This window comes from Sphaerodactylus townsendi, linkage group LG16, assembly GCF_021028975.2.
Source record: "Sphaerodactylus townsendi isolate TG3544 linkage group LG16, MPM_Stown_v2.3, whole genome shotgun sequence".
Lineage (NCBI taxonomy): Eukaryota > Metazoa > Chordata > Lepidosauria > Squamata > Sphaerodactylidae > Sphaerodactylus > Sphaerodactylus townsendi.
In genome coordinates, this window is record NC_059440.1 from 15,818,121 (window position 1) to 15,840,403 (window position 22,283).

Sequence of the window (22,283 nt, forward strand, 5' to 3'; positions counted from 1 at the left end):
ATGACCCAGGGCCCAGCACAAGTTGCCTCACCCACCCAACCGGGCCACTGATTCTGCTACAAAAACAAGGCAACCACACCAATCCGGAGAAAAAAAATGCTGTGTGGGGTGGGGAATCTACACAAAAGTGTGGCACGTGCTCAATCAATATATCAGATAATTCTCTTGACAGGTTTTGAGGCAAAGCTTTTCCCACAGGTGCCCTCCTGTTGCTTCTGACTTTCAGTGCCCCTATGAATCAAGGTCCTCGAAAAAACCCTATTATGAATAGCCTGGCTCTGGTCTTGCAAACTGAGGGCTATGGCTTCCTTTATTGGGGAGAGGCAGCTGCCTGGCACCCTGTTGCAATTGGTTGAGTGCTCACCTCATCCACCAATGGTGGCAGCTCGGGCATCCGCATCTGCCTGCCCCTTCGGTGGAATGCCAACTAGGGATGCCCACAAGAAGACGAGTTTGGATTTTCTCTCCTGTAAGGAGACTCAAGGTGGTTTACAAGCTCCTTTCCCTTTCTCTCCCCACAACAGACACCTTGTGAGGTAGGTGGGCCTGAGAGAGATCCAAAGAACTGTGACTAGCCCAGTGGTTCTCAACCTGGGGGGTCGGGACCCTTTCACAGGAGTCGCCTAAGACCATCAGAAAACGGCCTTTTTATATTTTATATATACCAATTTTATGGTTGGGGGTCACCACCACGTGAGGAACTGTATTAAAGGGACGCGGCATTAGGAAGGTTGAGAACCCCTGGTCTAGCCCAAGGTCACCCAGCAGGAATGTAGAAATGTGGAAACGCATCTGGTTCACCAGATAAGCCTCCGCCACTCAGGTGGAGGAGTGGGGACTCAACCCCGGTGCTCCAGATTAGAATCCACCAGCCCTTAACCACTACGCCTCCCGGTTCTCTTTTAAACTTTTCCTTCTGATGAGCAGGAATGCCCAGTGAAATCCATTCCATTGCAAAGATCGCCACCTAGTGGTCCATGCGCACAATCGGCTCTCCTGCTATTTTCACTGGTGCAACTTCGGCCATATTAATACGTGCATTAAAAAATGGACGTGGCCTCTGCGCGACCCACCTGCCCGGCCTCGCTGCCCTGGACGGAGCAGGTTTAAATCTGAGGGGGTTCCCTTTGGAGCACCGACTTGCTTGCATCCTGCAAGAGGGGAGCGCCGGAGCCCTGCCCCCTGGGCGCAGGAAGCTCTGCCTCCCCGTTGCATAAGCGCGCCCAAGGCTTCCCTTCCTTCCGTAGACTCGCTTCCCCTCCCCCGGGGCATCAACGGTGCCAACAGCGCTGCCATCTAGGGAGGGTGCTTGGCAAGGCGGCCGGCTTTTCATCTGCAAAGTTTGCAACTGGCCCGGCCAGAAGTCCAAAGTCCAAAGTATAAAATAAATAAATAAATCCGAAAGGGCTCTCGCGAAAACGCGCACTTGGCTGCTCCCCAAAAGGCGCTGGTCGGCCGGGAAATGGCCACGCGGTTGTTCGAGGGGAAGGAGCATGCCTCCGGCTATTTGAAGTACAGGTTCTCGCCTCCTGAGAAACTCCAAGAGGTGATCTTCGCCTACCTGGACAACAAGGTGAAGGGCAGGGGTGGGAGGGGCGGCTGTAGGGTTGCCAGATCCAGGCTGGGAAAATCCTGGAGTTTGGGGAGTGCACAGATCTCAGTGGGGCACAGTGCCTTCGAGTCCACCTTCCAAAGTGGAACTCAACAGATCAGTGTAGTCTGGAGATGAGCTGTCATTTCCAGGGGACCCCCAGGTCCCACCTGGAGGCTGGCATCCCGGTCGACCCAGCAGGATTTCCGGAAAGGGAACATTCACACCTGGCCAGAGCCTCAGATCAGAATCCCCTCCCCTTCAAATAGATTTTTAGCTCTGTTTAGGTGTCTCTTTTTAAACATTGCCAGCCATGCTTCTATAGTTGTTGAAAAAAAATGATTAATTGCTCCGGGAAAGTTTGTTTATTTATGGATAGGGCGGTTAGATTTATATCCCGCCCTAGATTTATAGATTTAGATTTATAGATTTATATCCCGCCCTATCCCCGCAGGGCTCTAACATAAAACTATACCAACAATCACTATTGTAACAACAATCAAGTTGCTGATATATTTATACATTTTATATAACATAGACACACAGTCACACACGCACACGCCTGTAGGTGAAGCTGACTGTGGAGGCAAGTCAGCGTAGTGTCGTGGTTAAGAGCAGGTGGACTCTAGTCTGGAGAACCGGGTTTGATCCCCCAGTTCCTCTACATGAGCAGCAGACTCGTATCTGGTGGACTGGATTTGTTTCCCCGCTCCTATACATGAAGCCTGCTGGGTGACTTTGGGCCAGTCACAGTTCTCTCAGAACTCTCCCACCTGCCTCACAAGGGGGTCTGTTGTGGGGAGTGGCAGGAAAAGGACTTTGTGAGCTGCCTTGCGTCTCCTTATAGGAGAGAAAGGCGGGGTATAAATCTAAACTCTTCTTCAAGGTTTTTGGGGGGACCTGGGTGTTTGGTGTAGTGGCTAAGGTGTCAGACTAAGATCTGGGCAACCCTAGTTCAAATCCCCACTTGTGCCCTGGAAACTTGGGTCGGTTACGCACTTAGATGGAGACCTGAGGGTCGTGATGTGGAGCCAGGCAATGGCAAACCACCTCTGAACTTCTCTTGCCTTGAAAACCCTACAGCAGGCGTCTTCAAACTATGGCCCTCCAGAGGTTCATTGACTACAATTCCCATGAGCCTCTGCCAGCATGGCCAAGTGGCAGGGCTGATGGGAATTGTAGTCCATGAACATCTGGAGGGCCATCGTTTGAAGATCCCTGCCCTACAGGGCTGCCGTAAGTCAGCTGCGACTTGATGGCAGAAAATAAAAATGGATGCAGATGCAGTGAGAGCAGGAGGCAGGTTCCCTTCTGCTGAGGCCATTCTCTCTGCTTACCTTGTTTTGGGAGGGGAGAGCACACAGACCCCAGTACTGGTTCCAGGACTTTTTTTTTTGGGGGGGGGGGGTCCCCCAGTCAGGGTCCTCTCAGTGGAGAGTCTTAGCCTGGAAGAGGTAAGACATGCAAACAGATTTCCTTACAAGCTGCTGCTCCTGACCTATGGCACCACACGGGGGCCCTCTGCATTAAACAATTAAAACGTCTATAAGAGCATTCTGTGATGTCACAGCAACTTAACCAATGGCTAAGGATTCCAACGGCTGGGGACCCCATGAATTGATTTTAGCCTGTTACTGAAGAGAGAGGAATGCTTGCACGTAGAACACAGAATTTCACATGTGAACGACAGGATGGTATGCTCTTTCCACAGAAAGTGAGCTCCTTTCAATTGGCGGTGGATGTAGGCTGTGGTTCCGGCCAAAGTACATTGTGGATGGCAAAGCGGTTTGGGAAGGTGGTCGGAACGGACATAAGCGAGGCTCAGATTGAGGAGGCGAAGCAAGCTGGCCATCCTGCAAATGTCTCTTACCTGTAAGTGAGGATTGGCAACCCACATCCACACACATATATCTACCCCCTTCAGTGATTCGGTTCCCATTCCCCTCCAATGATACATACCCCATCACAAGAATGGAATTTGGAACTGTACCTGGTGTCCTACTAAATCGAATCAACCTGGATTATCTTTTAACAGTTCGTGTTAAAAGCTAATCCAGGTGGATTTGATTCAGTACAACTCTCTCAACAAGCGCGTTTGCACCCCTGAGACACTTGCTGTCTTGGCACAAGCATTGGAATATTAATTTCTGTGATGAAACTAGATTTTTTCTCCCTCCAGTTCAGCATTTCGGATTAACATAATTGTACACATCTGGGGAGGGATCTCTAGAACTAAGGTGCCACTACAGAAAAGATCCTGATTCTGGTAACCATATTTCTGAAGAACTTACAGATATTGCCTTTGGGGTATATTTCTACTCAAAGCCAAATCTTGGCCTAGAAAAAGTCCCACAAAGCATTTTTTGACAGTAATCACTGTGTTTCACAGTACATCCAGAGCTTGAAACCACTTTTGGATACAAGGCAGAGTGTTTCTTTTGTGAAGATTCACTTTCCCTTTTTGCAGATTCAGCCATTCACACGGGTATAATTCCTTTGTAAAGCACTTTTTTTTTTAATTTGGATAACAAAAACTGCAGGGTGAACCTGCAGTGTTTAGAAAACTAACAAATTTTCATGCATCTCAAAGAAAACCTTTAAAAACATCTAAGGTAAATAATATTTTATTTATTGATTGATATCATTTATATATAACATGGTATATTCATATCATTTATATATATATCATTTATTTATATCATTTATTTATATTTATTGTATTGATTTATTAATATCAATATATCTCTGTTGTGAAGTAAATATTCTCTAAGTTGTCATGAAGAACTATATCACTCCAGAGCGTTTACTTTCCTGGGTGGGTTTTCTTAATAAACTCCTGTGGTATTTTTAACCTCAATATTTTATATGGGTTCGGGTAGAAAAACTACCTCAAGGGCAAAATGCAAATGTTTCTGGGGTTGTTTTACCCATGATCCTCCTTTGTTTACAGAAAGCAAATTGTGAGTGACTGGTACATTGGGAGGGACATTGTTTGTACTTTCCAGGCGAACATGCCTTAAGATAAAAAGGTTCCCGAGCTACTTTTCCTCTGCATTCTGCCCAAAGTTGGAAAATTAGGGTAGGAAATTCACCTCAAAGGAATTTCCAGACACATTTCAAAATGCCAGGTAATAGATTTCGGATATGTTGAATCTAATAAGAAAACAAATCCCGTAAAACCAGGGCCACAAAGGAGGCCCTGCTTAAATTTGTGGTTTCACATTGTGCCCCACAGGAGTTTCATGAGACTGAAATGGGGGCTCTTCATTCACTTTGAGAGAGACTACGTCAGTTATGAAGGCCTCATGGATGAACTAAGGATGTGGCCCAGTAAAGCATGCCCAAGAATCCTTTGCAATTGGCCGAAGTTCTGTTGCAGACACACCAAAGTCCCTCAGTAGCTAAATCAGTGTGGAAATTGATGAAAGTTTCAGATGGCTGCCATGGATCCTCAACTGAGAGATGGTGTTCACTTAGGCACTTTAGAGAGCCAGCGTGGTATAGTGGTTAAGAGCAGGTGGATTCTAATCTGGAAAAAGGGTTTGATTCCCCACTCCTCCACCTGAGTGGCAGAGGCTCATCTGCTGAACCAGATGCGTTTCTGCACTCCTACATTCCTGCTGGGTGACCTTGGGCTGGTCACAGTTCTTTGGAACTCTCTCAGCCCCACTTACCTCACGAGGTGTCTGTTGTGGGGAGAGGAAGGGAAAGGAATTTGTAAACCCCCTTGAGTCTCCTTACAGGACAGAAAGGTAGGGTATAAATCCAAACTCTTCTTCTTCTTCTTCTTCTTTATCAATCAATAATAATTAACGATACAGATTGTTTTCCTGCTTCCTCACCCAGAGTGAGCCCAGCAGAAAACCTCCCGTTCGAGGATAACTCTGTGGACTTCATCATGGCCTTTGCTGCGGTCCACTGGTTCGACATTCCCCGCTTTATGAAAGAAGTGGAAAGAGTCCTGAAGCCCTCTGGCTGTGTGGCGTTGTCCACCAACTGCTTAGACATGCAAGTGCAATACAAAGATTGTACAAAGAAGCTGACCGAGATCTTTAATGAGGTGAGCCCACCCATCAGCCTTGCAAAGGGAACCCAGAATATTGTGCTTTTGGGGCTAGAGAAAAAAAATGTAGCAGGAAGAAGAGATGCAGGTGGAATTGATGGACAGATTTCACATCTAATTTGTCTGTAAGGAAGCAGGTTTTTCTGTATGCAAAAGAAAAGTGCAGGCCTGTCTCTCTAGTTCTTGTGGACCACAGTAACGCATGCGTTTTTTGTTGCAACAATCCCCTTCCCCTTCAAGCACACGAGGAGCTCCCTCTGCTTTGGTGATTTTGCTTTTTTTTAAAGGAATATTTTCATTGTCTTGTATTGATTTGTACCAATTTAGGTCTGCTGAGATCCCATCAAGGGGGGTTTTGGAGCCATAGCTTCGGAGCTTATCTGGGGAATTCAGATTAGCCTGTACGCTCCCACACACGCCAGCTGGGTGACCTTGGGCTAGTCAACAGCAAAAAAACAATACCCCTGTCTGGCTCTAATACAAGAAATTTTGGGATGTTGAAATGTTGGCAAATTTCTGGGATGTTCCTGCAGGGGGCGCATTTTTGGATGTATCGGCACCACAATTTCAGGGTATCATCTGGAAACTGTCCTTATGGTATCCCCCGAGTTTGGTGCAGTTTGGTTTAGGGGGTCCAAAGTTATGGACCTTCAAAAGGGGTGCCCCATCCCCCATTCTTTGCTAAGGAGATGGGGGCTACCCTTTTGAGGGTCCAATAACTTTGGACCCCCTGAACCAAACTGCCTGAACGTGGGGGATACCACCATGACGGTCTCCAGATGATACTCTGAGCATTTGGTGCTGACTCTATCCAAAAATGCATCCCCTACAAGGGGTATCCTAGAACCTTGCCCAAGAATCTTTGTTCTGCATTGGGTTTTCTGATTTGCTGTCCATGGGGGATGGAGGCTGGGGGGGCACATTTCTGAGGACACGGTCTCAAGACTTTCATGGTCTCATCCGGAGCCTTCACTCCTGATACCCCCCAAGTTTGGGTGCAGGAATTGGTTCAGGGGGGCCAAAGTTATGGACCCTCAAAACTGTAGCCCCCATCTCCTATTAGCTCCCATTGGAAACAATGGGGGATGGGGCACCCCCTTTGGGAGTCCATAACGGACTTCCTAGTTAGAAATCTCACACCAAACTTGGGGGGTAGCATAAGGACTGTCTCCTGATGATAGGCTGAAAATGTGGTGCCACTAGCCTAAAAACTGCACCCCTGCAGGCCAAAAATGGAAAACCACTGAGATTGTTCAGAGAAGCTGACCGAGATCTTTAATGAGGTGAGCTCACCCATCAGCCTTGCAAAGAGAACCCAGAATATTGTGCTTTTGGGGCTAGAGAAAAAATGTAGCAGTAAGAAGAGATGCAGGTGGAATTGATGGACAGATTTATGGAGGAGAAGTCGATCTTTGGCTACCCATCCCCAAACATCTTGTGAGATAGGTGGGGCTGAGAGAGTTTTTAAAAACTGTGACTAGCCCAAGGTTACCCAGCATGGTGTAGTGGTTAAGAGCAGGTGCACTCTAAACTGGAGAACCGGCCTTGATTCCCCGCTCTGCCACCTGAGCTGTGGAGGCTTATCTGAGGAACCAGATTAGCTTGTGCACTCTAACACATTCCTGCTGCGTGACCTTGGGCTAGTCGCAGCTCTTTGTAGCTCTCTCAGCCCCACTTGTTATTTGGTCTGCAAAGCTGCTGAAAGGCCAGAACGACATCAAGGCTCGTATTGGAACCCTCGGCTACTCTGGCAGAGCAAGATTGTAAGGGTGGGAATGATTTGTAAAACATCTCTGATTCACCAGATTTACTCTTGTGTGGTCTGTCTTGCCTGAGATATTGCCCTCCTTATGGACCTTCTTGTGAGGAGGCAGCAGTATCCATGAGATTTGAAGGCGGCAGTATCAAGGAGATCTGGAGAACTTCAGAGTAACTTTTCCTGTTGCCTCCGAGACTCTACCATTTGTTGGTTCTCGTCAAACAGTTGGTTTGAGGAGAGATGGGACTGCCAGTCCATTTTGTAAATGTTTAAGACTGGTTGCCAACCTGCCTGGAGAATTCAAGAACAATATTTTCTGCTGCCCCTGCGACTTTGCTATCTGTTGGTTTGGGGCTTGGAGCTGGAACTGTTGCAATCTGTCCACCTGCTGCAGGGGCGTAATGCCCATTGGGCAAGGTGGGCAGCTGCCCAGGACACCACCTTGTGGGGGGCATCAAAATGCAGGGTTCGTTTTTGGGTATTTTTAGTGGTTTTCCATTTTTGGCCTGCAGAGGGTGCAGTTTTTAGGTTAGCGGCACCAAATTTTCAGCGTATCATCAGGAGACTGTTTTTATGCTAACCCCCAAGTTTGGTGAGGTTTGGCTCAGGGAGTCCAAAGTTATGGACTCCCAAAGGGACCCTCAAAAGGGTAGCCCCCATCTCCTAAGCAAAGAATGGGGGATGGGGCACCCCCTTTGAGGGTCCATAACTTTGGACCCTGTGAAGAGTTCAGGAACATTCTGAAAGTGTCAGTTGGAGGATGTGGCCGCGTCAGCTGCTTTGTGTCCTTGATGGGGTTCCCCTGTGGGCCCCTTTGGAATTTTGGAACAGGGTTGTCGGGGCAACCTCAAAATGGCTGCCACAGGAGGTGGAGCCAACCACACAGAGGAAGTTGGAGTACTAGGGAAAAGAGGGGTTATTAAAAAAAAACACTGGGAAAGAGGAGTGAGCGAATAAAATCAATACTGTGGTGGCAGCTGCCTTTGAAACAACATTGTGTTTAGCATATTGACAATTTCAGTGGCCAATCAGAGCTCTTTGTTGGACAAGAAACCCACCGGGCCCCATTCGCTTTCTAGAATCACTTGATGGGTGTCACACAGGGTTTAGAGTCTCCCCCATCTTTCTTGTCTTTTCGGACGCCTAATTAAGGATAGTATTGCTAATATCCAACAAGAGAACCCAAGAATTTGATACAGGAGAAACGTGGGGTATAAATCCAAACTCTTCTTCTAGGATCAGGCTAGAAATCAACATTCCCATCCGTCTTTATGGCAGAAGGCTATTGAATTCTTATGGCTCTTCCTTTGGATAAACTGTTCCTATTTCTTTCCAGGATCACAGATATTTTTGGCACAGTGCCCTTTACTGTGGCTGGATTCCTGGGATATATCCAGACCTTTTCCATGTACCAAACCTTTCTAAAGGCTGAGCCTGAAGCGGCCAAGTCTCTCATTCAAGACACTGAAAAAAGGTAATTAAAAATGCAGGATAAACCTATGTAGGAAGGCTGAAAGGAAACATGTTTGTGTTCTGTTGGTCAGAGACCATCTGTACATTTCCTCCATCATGGATAAAAGCATCAGGGGGGAGAGTGAGCTAAAATGTCTTCTCCCCTCCCTAACAGTCCTGCATTGTCTTATTTCCCATGATGCAGCTTGGACTTGCTGCTGCTCCCAGATAAACAGTGTAGAATGTTACAGGGACAGTTAAGCTGTAGATTATCCGGTTTCTTTGGAAGTGCCTGTGTTGCTGCAGTAGTTAAGGGAGAGGACCGGCCAGAAGACGAGAGAGACATCAGGCAGGAGAAGTCACAGCTAGTGCATCCCTTACCCTTGTAACTTGAAATGGGACATGCCAGCTGGCTGTCCTAGCAATTTGTTTTCCCCATGAACCCTCCATGTCCAGAGGCAGCATATCTGCATTGGTTACCAATAGAATTCCGAATCATTTTCAAGGTGTTGGTGCTAACCTTTAAGGCCTTTGTGCTGGTCTTTGGGACCTCCCATCTAAGTGGAACCATCTTGCCCCATATGTTCAACTCTGCCTTCTTGCGCCTCACAGAGGCCAATTTGCTGGTGATCCCTGGTCTCTCCATGATGTGCTAGTTTTCACTCCAGGCTGTATTTTACAGCTCTTGGCCCCCCCGGCCTGGTGGAACGCCTCCTCCAGTTGTGCGGCCCTGCGGATCTCAATGAGTTCCAAGAGGGCCTGCAAGACTGAGCTTTGGGAGGCCTTTGGGGTGGTTGGCTTATTCCTAACATCTTGTGGATCCTGCCGCCTTTAGGGGATTGGTTAGTAGGCTGCCTCTTGTACTATTTATTGTATTTGATATTAACACGCTGCTTTAATGGGTTTTAATGATTTAAAGATTATAGAGCCATTTACTATGATTTATTTAATCCATTTGAGATTCATTGATTTTTTATTTGTGCTCTATTTGTATAGGCCCATGTTCATCAGCCTCTGAACTTCTTCGGGGGAGGGCGGTATATAAATGTAATTAATAAATAAATAAATAAATAATCAGATGGCCAGAGGCCACGTAGTGCGTGATAGCTAGATAAGTCTGATATTGCAATTAGTATTGAACATATAGACGAATTTGAGATGGGATCCAGGTTTCTTTTCTCATTTAACTTTGCCTTCTTCTCAGGATCCTGGAGGTGATAGGCGATGGCTCTCTCCAGACTCCAGTGGAGATCAAGATGCGGCATGTTGCTGTTCTAGGGTGCAAAAACTCCTGAAAGGGGCGTGGATTGAGGCAGGAATCCGCAGATTGGGGAAATCTGTGCAAAATGTCACCAAAGGAAAGGAAAATAATCGGGTTATTCCAAGGGGAGCACAAAATGGGAGTCAAAGCCAGAGGACCAAGAGTCACAAGATGACTCGCGTATCTCCCAAAATAATAATGTTCTCCATTTACAAAGTTAGACATGCCAATGAGGTTGGGACGGGTTCTAAACTTCCGCTCACCTCTATAGCACACACTCAGACCGGTTGTGTGCACTTTGACCTAACCAACCTTTCCCCGTGGTTGTAAGGATAAAACCAGACATCTCCCCCTCCAATATGTCACCCTGAGCTCCTTGCAAGGTAAAAATGTGATGATTAGTTTATACAAAGTAGGGTTACAGTGCTGCCCTCCCCACTAGTGGGGAACCCGCCTCATTTCACCTGTCATTTTGGCCTTAATCGTTGCTTTGACTTCTACTGTCTCCCCTATCTCGACCTTAAATCCTCGCACTTTCTTATTTTTGATTCATAGTGAATGCTTTTGTCTGTAAAGGAAAAAAACCCAATAAAATTGCTAAAAATCTCTCCAGTGGCGTGTTTAGTTTTTTTGTTGGAGATATATCTGGCCAGGAGAGGAAGAGGCCTGGTTAATGGTCTTTCCTGATGTACGTTTGTTGGGTTCTGGTATCGAACAGCGTCGCCAACCTCTCCAGGTGGCCCCTGGAGATCTCCCAATATCATAACTGATCTTCAAACAACCAGGGTTAGTTTGTCAGGATATTGAAAATTCCAAGGTGGTCATATGCTGGTCTAGAATGACTGGAATGTAACAGTCAGCAGAATTGTAAAGGTCGGAGCCTCTCTGTCTGGGGTCTGCAGTGATTGGTATGTAACAGTCGTAGCAGAATTGTAAAGCCAGTCGGAGCCTCTCCTTGTCTGGGTCTGCAGTGATTGGCATGTAACAGCTACCAGGCAGAAGTGAAAGGTTCACAGGCCAGGATGATTAGATCATTTAGCTAATGATTTGGCTTGACAAAACTATATAAGAAGACTGCATTACCCAATTCAGTACCCTCTCCTTCACCTTCAGGTTCCGGGCCCAGGATTGCTGTCAGGAGTAGAGAGTGGATAGTTATTGCTATTTATTTTGTTCCTTTGGAGAAACAAGAGATAAAGCATTCCTGTTGGAACTAAATCTACTGTCTGAGCTGCTTCTTTCTTATAATTGCAAGCAGCTACCTCCTGTTCTAGCAAGGGTGAGTTGGGCACCTAGTCCTTCCTTCCGCTGTGCACTCAGGGCCAACAATTTGGTTAAGGGCCCAGTATCCCAACCACTGAAGCTAGGAGGAGTGTCGAGGCAGTGTGACACGGACGATGATCCACCAAGTGCAGCTTTGCCTTTTGAACGGCTGACTGCAGTGGAACTACTCAGCATGGAGTGTGAAAATGCAGAGCTTTCTCATAATGCGGAAGATTTGATGGGCTGGGTAGCTCGAGGACCCCACCTAACCCAGGCACAGCAGCAGAGCAGAGGGCAGATGCCAGAGCCAAGGCGCCCATAATGTTGGCTGTGGAAAACTCCCCAGCCTACTCCATTCAATGGGGCTGCTGAGGAAGGCTTCTGACTGCTGGAAGGTGTTGAAGACCTGTGCCAGACGCAGACTGCTGGTTCCAAGGGAATCTTGACCAGACGCTTTATACAATTTGAAGCTGAAAGGAGGTGAAAATGTGGCCAACCATGTCCAACAGCTGCGCATAATTCATATTCGTCGAGCTGGAAGACATTTAGAGGCATGACTTTCACTGAACAGCATAGGGCCTATATTACCTATCTTCCCTAGATGACAGCTGGGACAATTTTTTGTCTATAGTATGCAGAGCATAAAGGAAGATGGACTTTGACTTTAGACTATGTGACTGCACGGGCTTCTGAGCTCCAGAAACAAACAGAGTTTCTGCCCTTGGAAGCCACAGCCAGAGAGAAGCCTGCTGTTACTTCCAGAGGCAAAAGGAACCCAGCTTCCTGAACTGTCCAAGGTCATATGCAGTTCGGGCGCTGTTTCCTGCTTGTGGCTCTACTTCAATCATCTTCTCCTAGAATGCCCACAGAAGGGGAGAAGAAGGGCCAGCTAAAGGGTCAACGGGGAAGAGGAAAAGAAGGAGCACTCACTTGGACGGTATCACTTGCTGAGAACCGGGATGTCCAGAGAAACCAATTCCATCTGGCTCTTTTGGACTCCTGCCTGCTCAGGAGCATGTCAGAAATGCTCATCACCTATTGGACTGAGGAGTCCAAGGTGCGTGAAAGCATGTCAGCTTGGCCGATGGATCACCAGCTGCTGTTACTGCCGTAAGGAACTGCCTACATACTCATGCCTAGGTAAAAAGTTGCAAAATGTGTTGTGTGTTCCTGGACTGGATTTTTGTTTGTTGAGCCGTCCTGCTTAGCTGAACAAGGGTACAAACCTATATTTGATAGACAGGGTTGTACAGTATGGCAGAATGACATAGAGTGTGTGCAAAAGGTACACTCTGCTACAAAAAATGTGTATGTTATGACTGATAAAGGGTACCGAAAATGTAATGAATGCTCCAAGTCTAGCTATCAAGCTCATGCACGATGATTGTGTGCACTATCTTCACAGAGTCCTAGGATTACGGAAGCGAAGCCACCATCAAGCAGTTGGCAAAAGTATGTGATTTGAGTGTAAAGCCTTTGGGCAAAGCATTCCTAGACTGTTCAGTCTGTAGTGGGTTAAGGTGAAAATCCTATCCAATCCCCAAAAGAGCTACAGTGACAAATGGAAAGACCATTTGAAACTAGTCCATGCAGACCTTAGCTGGTCCTTTCCAATCTGCTGTAAGGGGTGTAATTTATATATTTCAAGCTGGGATTGGATTTAATATAGCAGATATTCTTACTGCTTGCTGTTGAAATCTAAGGATGAAGCCTTTACACGGTTTAAGGAATGGGTCTCAATGATTGAACGGAGGTTCCTCACCACAAGGTGGCTTTGCCTGCAATCTGACAGAGGCGGTGGAGTTCATGGGGAACAAATTCCAAACATGGCTGGACACAGAAAGGTATTAGCCACAGGAGAACAAACTGCTCAGCCCGGGCTGAAAATGCATGCATGAGAGGAGACTAGGCATTCTTCAAACAATGCGGATTGCATGACAAATGATGCCAAGGTTCCATTCCATTTCTGGGGAGAGAGGCTGTCTTAGGGGCTACACATGTACAAACAGGTTGCTGGAGTTCAAGCAACAATGAAACACCATTTTTCAGGAATGCTCTTCGGCAAAAGGCCTTCCCTGGAAACACCTTAGAATATTTGGGAGTTTTGCTAATCCTCATTCCCAGACACAGCAACGGAAAAAAGGACAAAAAGAAATGGCAGAGCGACCGCGCTTTGTAGGATATGCGCGAGAATAACAAAGGCTATAGATTTCATTGGGTCATGGAAGAATTGCTATCCCACGCGAAAAGTGCCAACTTTGAAAAGCATACAGGTTGGGGAACATGTGCATCAAAAACTCTGAAGTAAATTCTTACCACCAGTAAGCCATGACACAGTAATTTGAAGTGACAGCACATTGACAACCCCCCACCCTGTCTTTGGCTACCGCCACTTCATCTCGCTCCCGAGCCCTTTTAAGCAACAACAGAACAGTGGATAGTGATCAGAAGGAAGCCAGGGAGAGGAGGGGCTGAGCAAACTGGAGAAATAGCTATACCACGCAGACTGCAGAAAGAGCAAATAAAGGCATACTTACCCAAAAGGTTTGCGGTACAAGAAGTGAGAGTGTGCCACTAGGGACAGAACTAATAAGGTTTCCATGATATGTTGAAATGTCCAATCTTGGAGGAACAGGAAAATGGAATCAGGCTATGGACAAATGAGTTTGAATCCTTGGTGAACTTAAAAGTGTTTAAATCATTGTTGATAAAACCTACCGGATAGGGCTTCATCATAGGTGCAAGATGGGTATACAGGCTGTAAACCTATGCCCTCGATGGGACTTGCAAATATAAAGCAAGATTAGTCGCGACAAGCGCTTCTCCCCAAACAAAGTTTGACAGTTATGATCAGATTCTATGCACCCACTGCAAAGGCAGGTCCATGAGATTAGTGATTGCTCTTGGCTGAGCAAAGAGACTTTTTTAAAACAGGCACTTTGATTTTGAAACAGCTTTCTATTTAAATGCAGATTTGTAAGAGACCATATAACATGCAACAAGCACCAGGTTATGAGCATGAACAAGGTGGTAAAGTTTCTATAAGCTCAATAAAGCTTTGTAATGGCTGAAACAGTCAGCCAGATGTTGGAACAGGTGCATACACAAAGCATTATGTGAAATGAAATTTGACCAAAGTGGCCGATGTCTGTATATATACCAGAGGTAATTGGTGATGAATGTAGTCATTTTGATGATTTTATGTTGATGATCTCTGTGTGGTTGCAAAACAGACAAACAAAATCAAACAACTTTTGCTACATTGAGTTGAGTAAACACTTTAAGCTGAAAAAAGACTTGGGGTGATCTAAAGCAATAATTCGGGTATTCAAGCCAGTAAATCTGAAGAAGGGATGCGTTTCTGACACAAAAACAAAAGATAGAGGGTGTCATACAAAAAAAGCTGCTGGTCTGGTAAGATGCCGTAAAGTGGCACAAACCCCAATGGTGGCTGATTTTTGTAAGCAAGATAACAGCAAAGCATTTGAAAGGCAAGACCTATATCGCTCCTCTTAATTGGCAGCCTGCTGCACATTGCTAACTGGACAAGACCAGACATAGCTTTTGCTGTAGGTTTGCTATAGAACAGTTGCAAAACCTACTGAGAAAGACTGGCAGGGGCTAAAAAGAGTAAATTGCCATTTTGAAGGGAACTGCTAACTATGGTTTACACTCTTTCTAAATCCAAAACAAACAAGGACTTAGTGGTGTATGCGACAGCCCATTTGCAGAGGACTCCAGGATGTAAGTCGCGGGAGTGGTTATTATATGCAATATGGCAGCCATCCCGATTTGTTGGAGATCTTGGAAACAAAACAACGGGTTGCCACTTCAACTGCTGGAGGCAGAAAGTATGCGGCTCTTAATGAGGCATGCAATGAGCTACAATGGCTCGGTGCAGTTGCTAAAAGACCTGGGTGAGAAATGGGGATCAACCTATAATAATAGTTTTGAAGACTCACAGACATGTATAGCCATGGCGCAGAGAACGGGAAAACCCTAAAAGTCGTATCAAACATGTAGCTGTGGAAATTCCAAAAAAATGTAAAACAACTGATACAGTCAAATATGATTAAGTTGCAGTACTGTGAATCATCTGGTAAACATAGCCGAAGATCTTAACAAAAGCCATTACCAATACAAAAAACATAATGACTTTGGTGTGTTTGGTTTGGGTTTAGCAGGATGTAACAAATTGGTATGACTCCCACAAAGTGAGTGAAATAAGTAACTCTGTGTACCGAATTGGTACCAATCTATGTAATGAGTGTAAATAATGTGGAATGACTTTTTGTTTGTAATTATTTTGTTTGTAAATATTATGTAATGAGGCAACATTCCAAACTAGATGTAAGGCAGAAGCAAGTGCCAGGATATTGAAAATTCCAAGGTGGTCATATGCTGGTTCAGGAATGACTGGAATGTAACAGTCAGCAGAATTGTAAAGGTCGGAGCCTCTCTGTCTGGGTCTGCAGTGATTGGGATGTAACAGTCAGCAGAATTGTAAAGGTCGGAGCCTCTCTGTCTGGGTCTGCAGTGATTGGCATGTAACAGTCAGCAGAAGTGAAAAGGTCACAGGCCAGGATGATTAGATCATCTAGCTAATGATTTGCTGGACAAAACTATATAAGAAGACTGGGTATACCCACCTAGTACCTCCTTCACCTTCTGCGGTTCAAGGCTCAGATTGTTGCTTCAGAGTAGAGCGATAGGTAAGCTGCTTGTTATTTTGTTCCTTTGAGAAACAAGAGATAAAGTATTCCTGTTGGAACTAAATCTACTGTCTGAGCGTTTCTTTCTATACTGCAAGTAGTTACCTCCTGTTCTAGCAAGGGTGCAGTTGGCACCTAGTTCCTTTCCATGTGCACTAGGCCAAATATAGTTCCCCTGGAGAAAATGGGCTGGTTTGGAGGGCGAGTGTGTGATAGCATTATCCTGCTTTGTGTCTCTCCCACTCCGGCAAAACCCTGCCCTCCCCAGGTTCCGGCCCTCTCAAATTCCTCTCCTGCAACTTAAGAGCTTTAAAGCAACTCTACTAATAGTGGAATCTTTCCCCCCACATTTTGCTCCACCGGGGCTGATTTGTAGTTCCTACACGGAATTTGTTTACAGCTGGGGTTTAAACCGAGCAGTTTTGGCTGAGCGATGAAGTATTAAGTATCTACATGCTCAGAGTTTACCTTGGAGCATGAATCAGACCTGATGCCATGGCTTGGAAGGCAAAAGCATACCTGCGAGAGAAACTGGAATCAAAGCTGAACGTACAATCGAATCAAGGAGAAGAAAAAGTGCTCAGACTGCTGGTGTTATTTCTCTGTCAACTGAACTGTTGCCTGTAACCATTTCCATTTGACAGCTTTGTTTGGGAACAGTCGTACCTATGCTAATTACTTTGTGTAGCTGGTTTGTGTGTTTTCATCACTGCATGTTATTTTTCCGTTCACATCTGATTTGTCTGTAAGGAAGCAGGTTTCTCTGTATGCAAAAGAAAAATGCAGGCCTGTCTTTCTAGTTCCACTTGTGGACCACAGTAACGCGATATGCTTTTTTGTTGCAAGAATCCCCTTCCCCTTCAAGCACCAATGCAGGAGCTCCCTCTGCTTTGGCGATTTTGCTTTTTTTAAAGGAATATTTTCACTGTCTTGTATTGATTTTAATACCCACTTAGGGTCTGCTGAGATGTCATATCAAGGGGTTTTTTGGATTTCATAGCTTCGGAGCTATCTTGGGAATTCAGATTAGCCTGTACACTCCCACACACACGCCAGCTGGGTGACCTTGGGCTAGTCAACAGCAAAAAAAAAACAATACCCCTGTCTGGCTCTAATATAAGAAATTTTGGGATGTTGGGATGTTGGCAAATTTCTGAGATGTTCCTGAAGGCACATTTTGGACACATCGGCATTCTCACAATTCTCTTTGTGGATATCATCTGAAACTGGTCCCATTCTGTGACTCCCCCCCCTAAGTTTAGTTGCTTAGGGGGGGTCCAAAGTTATGGATTCTCAAAGGGGTGCCCTATCCTTATCTTTGTTAAAAGGAGATGGGGCTACCTTTGAGTGGGTCCAACAACTTTGGACCCCCTGAACCAAACTGCACCAAACGTGGGGGGTGCCATCATGACAATCTCCAGATGATACCCTGAAAATTTGGTGGTGATACATCCAAAAATGCATCCCCTGCAGGGAACATCCTAGAAATTTGCCCAAGAATCTTTTGTTCTGCATTGGAGTTTCTGCATTGCAATGTCACTGGGGGCTACAGGCTGGGGGGGCACATTTGAAGGCACAGGTCTCAAGGTCTCTTATCAGGATACTTCCCCAATGATAACACCCCTGCGGTTTATGGTGCAGTAGTTTGGTCTAGGGGGGCCAAAGTTATGGACCCTCAAAACTGTAGCCCCCATCTCCTATTAGCTCCCATTGGAAACAATGGGGGATGGGGCACCCCCTTTGGGAGTCCATAAGTTTGGACTTCCTGAACCAAACCTCACCAAACTTGGGGTAGCATAAGGGCCGTCTCCTGATGATACACTGGAAAAATGTGGTGCTAATTAGCCTCAAAAACTGCACCCCCTTGCAGGCCAGAAATGCAAAACCACCAAGATTGTTCAGAGAGCTGACCGAGATCCTAATGAGGTGAGCTCACTCCATCAGCCTTGCAAAGAGAACTCCCCAGAATACGCTTTTGGGGCTAGGAGAAAAAACGTAGCAAGTAAGGAAGAGATGCAGGTGGGAATCTCGATGGACAGATTCTATGGAGGAGAAGTCGATCTTTTCACTACTCCATCCCCAAACATCTTGTGAGATAGGGTGGGGCTGAGAGAGTTTCTTAAAACTGTACTCAGCCTCAAGGCTACCCAGCATGGTGTAGTGGTGCTTAAGAGCAGGTGCACTTCTAAACTGGAGAACCGGCCTTGATTCCCCGCTTGCCACCTGAAAGCTGTGGTGGAGGCTTATCTGAGGAACCACAGGATTAGCTTGTGCACTCTAACACATTCTGCTGCCAGTGCGGACCTTTGGGCTAGGCCGCAGAGCTCTTTGTGTGCTCTCTCAGCCCTAATTTGTTATTTGGTCTGGTAAAGCTGCTGAAAGCGCCAGTCCCTACATCAAGGCTCAGATTGGAACCCTCGGCTACCTTGGCAGAGCAAGATTGTATGGGTGGGGAATGGGATTTGTAAAACATTCCTCTGATTCACCAGGATTTACACCTCCGTGGCCCAAGCCCCGCCCGAGACGTTGCCCTCCTACATGGACCCGCTTGTGAGGAGGCAAGCAGCAGCATCCAAGAGAGGTCAGGCCGTGCATCAAAGGAGATCTGGAGAACTTCCTGGTAGAGTAACTTTTCCTGCTGCCTGAAAGACTTGTTGGTTCTCGCCTCAGCCAAACAGTTGGGTTTGAGGAGAAATGGGACCGCCAGTCCATTTTGTAAAATGCTTCTAAGACTGGCTTGCCAACCTGCCTGGAGAATTCAAGAACAATATTCTCTGCCAGCCCCAATGGACTTTGCTATCTGTCTGCTGGGGCTTGAGCTGGAACTGTTGGTGCAATCTGTCCACCTGCTGCAGGGGCCTAATGCCCATTGGCAAGGTGGGCAGCTGCCCAGGACACCACCTGTGTGGGGGCACTCAAAATGCAGGGTTCTGCTTTTGGGCATTTTAGTGGTTTTCCATTTTGGCCTGCAGAGGGTGCAGTTTTTGTGGTTAGCTGCACCAAATTTTCTGTAGCTTATCATCAGGAGACTGTTTCTATGCTAACCCCCAAGTTTGGTGGAGGTTTGGCCCAGGGAGTCCAAAGTTATGGATTTCTCAAAGGGACCTAAAAAGGGTAGCCCCCAACTCCTGGTATAAAGAATGGGGATGGGCACTTTGAGGGTCCGAGCAACTTTGGACCCTGTGAAGAGTTCAGTAGAACATTCTGGAAAGTGTCAGTTGGGAGGATGTGGCTCTGTGAAACACAGGATGGGTATAAAGTTAGTGAGTGGTGAGGGTTTAACTGGTAGCTGAAGCCCAGCCTGCCTGTTTTTTCCTGAAGTTTTTGTTAATTCGTGCGATAACTTGTGTTTGCTCTGTTATATGGGCTAAACTACAAAAAAGAAGAAGTTTCTATGAGTGTATTGAATCAATAAGCAATTCAAGTAGAAGGGGACTGTGGAGTCTTCCTTGACATGGTGGCAAGTGTTGAGGGATTTTCGAAATACACTCAAAGAGTACTTCATGGCAAGCAAAGTTTCCAGTGTAAATTTGCTCTAGTACAAACCATACAGATTTCCTTGTGCTGGAATGCAGGATGGACTCTAAATCCAGGTAGTGAAACCTCGATCTAAAAAAAGGTGAATGAAGTGCAGGTCACACTGGAAGAGCCTTAGAATTATGCACACCATTTTTTCTCAGTTGAGCTCAAGAATCAAGCAGCAGAGTGGTAGCTCGCAAGAGTTGGGAGCTCACGTGACAGCTGTTGAATGGGCAAGGAGTTGAGTATGACATGGATGAGAACGACCAAGAAAGGTCTGGTAGTACACCCCAGAGACTACACCAGAGTTAATGCAACCAGATCGGGATAGTATAGATACAGACGATTCCTTGTGCACCAACCAGCAATCGAGGGATGGATGAGGATGCTGCAAACGCTTATGCACGACAAGAAACCACTCATGAACTGTTAAGATGCAGGATAGACAGAGGGGAGCTCGACTGCAGCTTGGCAGAAGTTATACAGTTCCCCAGGTATCAGCAGGGTGAGTCAGTGGAAAGCTTTTTACTTTGTTTGAAGCTGCCTTGAGAGAAAATGAAGTTCCTAGAAGAGAGAGCAAGTGGAGGGCGGCATGGCCTTGCGCTTGCTGGAGATTTGTCGTGCTATTAGGGTGAACTCTACTCTGTAGTTCAAGGCCACCTATGAGTGAATCTTAAAAGGTGCAGGCCTTAGCCAGATTTGGAAGTAATCGGCGATCCAGCTTGAGAGAAGGAACTGAGGGGGAGCTTTCCCTAAGAGGAAGGGAGAGCTATGGCGTTGCTTCTTTATGGCTCGGATTGAAACTTATAGTTCAGCAATGGTATAGGAGCTGCAAAAGGTTCAGTCCATAGAAGACTTTGCAACTTTGATATAAGTAGAGCAATTTTTTTCACACACTCCCAAAGAAATTCCAGCTCTTGTTCAAGCTTAAAGAGAACTTTGTGGGATTTTATCTTAACTTCTTGGCTGCTTTCTCGCATAATCTCAGATGGCCGCCATATTAAAGCTAAGGCGAAACCTGAGCACGCTTTTGTATCAGAGAAGAGAGAATTCGTTTAAACCAACCCCAGAAATATTGAGTTTGACGGGTAAAGATGGAGAAAAAGTTCTGTTTCAGAGAAAGGACTTTCCAAGGCTCCAGTAAACCGGGTTGAGACCCATATGTACCAAAGAATATAAATTCTGCTTTTGTGAGAGAAGGGGTCACTTCAAATCACAATGCAAGCAGCCAAGCAGAGAAACAAGAGTGCAACATGCCAGCCAATCGGGTTTTGGTGCAAAAAATGAAGCATTGAGGAGATTAATGATTCACCAGGTGAAGTTCCTGCTTGTTCCAGTGAAGGAGAAATATCACACCGTAGGTGACAAGAACTCTGCTAAGTCCTGGGAGAAACTGCTAATGCCTGACAACTAAGAGATATGCTGGTGATGAAGAACTTGTTAAATCCCACTGAACAAGAAACCAAGAGGAGAAATGGGAGAGTTACAGCCTGGTTGATGTAAATAGTGATATCTGGAGGAACAGAGACAGTGGGTTGGAGATCTCTGTGGCTAAGGAAAAGTGTTACGTCACTTTGGGGGGGGGAAGTTGTGGGTGGAAGGTCTGCTGACACAGGGCAGATATAAGTGGTGCCCTATCAACAGAAAGTTGTTAAAGCAAATAGTCAACAGTCTTGGTGGGAAGGGATGCAGGTTACCCCATATGAAGGACCCCCCTGGTATACTTAGATTTCAGTACTTCGATTCATAATCCAGGACTCTTGGTGAACAGAAAAGGACATATATGCCATTGTACATGATGCTTCTGATATGCTCTTTATAATTTGAGCAGATGTGTTGTTCAATCTAGACAAAATGAACGCAGTGAAGTTACGGTCAGGGCTTCCAGTTGCTACAAAAAACAAGCAATTCGAGAAAAGAGAGAAACAGAAGGCTCAAAGGGGGAATTAGAAGATGTACATGAAAAGTTTCCAACTAGGGATTCCTAAAGCTGGAAAAAACTTAAGTCAAATATAAGTAGGTGAGCAAAAGAAAAAGTGGGGTGGAAGTGGAGCTTGACAGCAAAAGCTGAGTTAACTAAGCCACAATTGGAGGAAAAGAAAGATGAGTCATTAAGCAATTCTAGTCCAAAGCTATGGAAGCTTGAACTTTCCATCTTTGAGGATAAAAGAAAATGTATGTCATGAAAGCACTGGTCTGGTGCTCTTTTAAAACCGGAACAAAGATCATGTAACTACTCTTTAAAGAGTTATGCGGAAAAGGGCAGAGGTTGCTTCTGGAGAAGTATCTAAAGATAGAAAAATCCTGAGATTTATATGGCAATCTGGCTTCTACTTGTATCGCCAAAAATGGAGGCAGCAGGGCTTTTCTGATGAAGGGAAAAAGTAACTCACAGTTAGTAATTCCCAAAGAAAGTACAGGGAAGAAATTCTTAGAACTGGCTCATAGTGTCCCATTGGCTGGACACATCTAGGAATAAGAAGGACTATGGAAAGAATCTCAAAGGCAGTTTTTTTTGGCCAGGGCTGACTAAAGCAGTTATGCATTTTGCAAGACATGGGATGTATGTCAACTGGTTGGGCATCGCTTACTGATACAGGAAATCCATAGGTGTGTTTACCTAATGCTCTTACCTAGTAATTGATGAACCCTCTTTGCGCGGG

The 22,283-nt window shown here is 45.8% G+C and overlaps 2 protein-coding genes across 3 annotated transcripts in view; one reads left to right on the forward strand and one right to left on the reverse strand.

Moving 5' to 3' along the window:
- DTX2 (deltex E3 ubiquitin ligase 2) overlaps positions 1 to 22,283 on the reverse strand; it is a 117,384-nt gene that overhangs the window by 27,141 nt on the left and 67,960 nt on the right. The window lies entirely within an intron of this gene.
- LOC125445715 (uncharacterized methyltransferase C25B8.09-like) lies at positions 1,057 to 10,734 on the forward strand. Its single transcript, XM_048518974.1, is given in 6 exon segments — positions 1,057 to 1,573; positions 3,303 to 3,463; positions 5,438 to 5,651; positions 5,780 to 5,824; positions 8,661 to 8,887; positions 10,070 to 10,734. Coding segments are annotated over 6 exon segments (849 nt in total). The 5' UTR covers positions 1,057 to 1,462; the 3' UTR covers positions 10,161 to 10,734.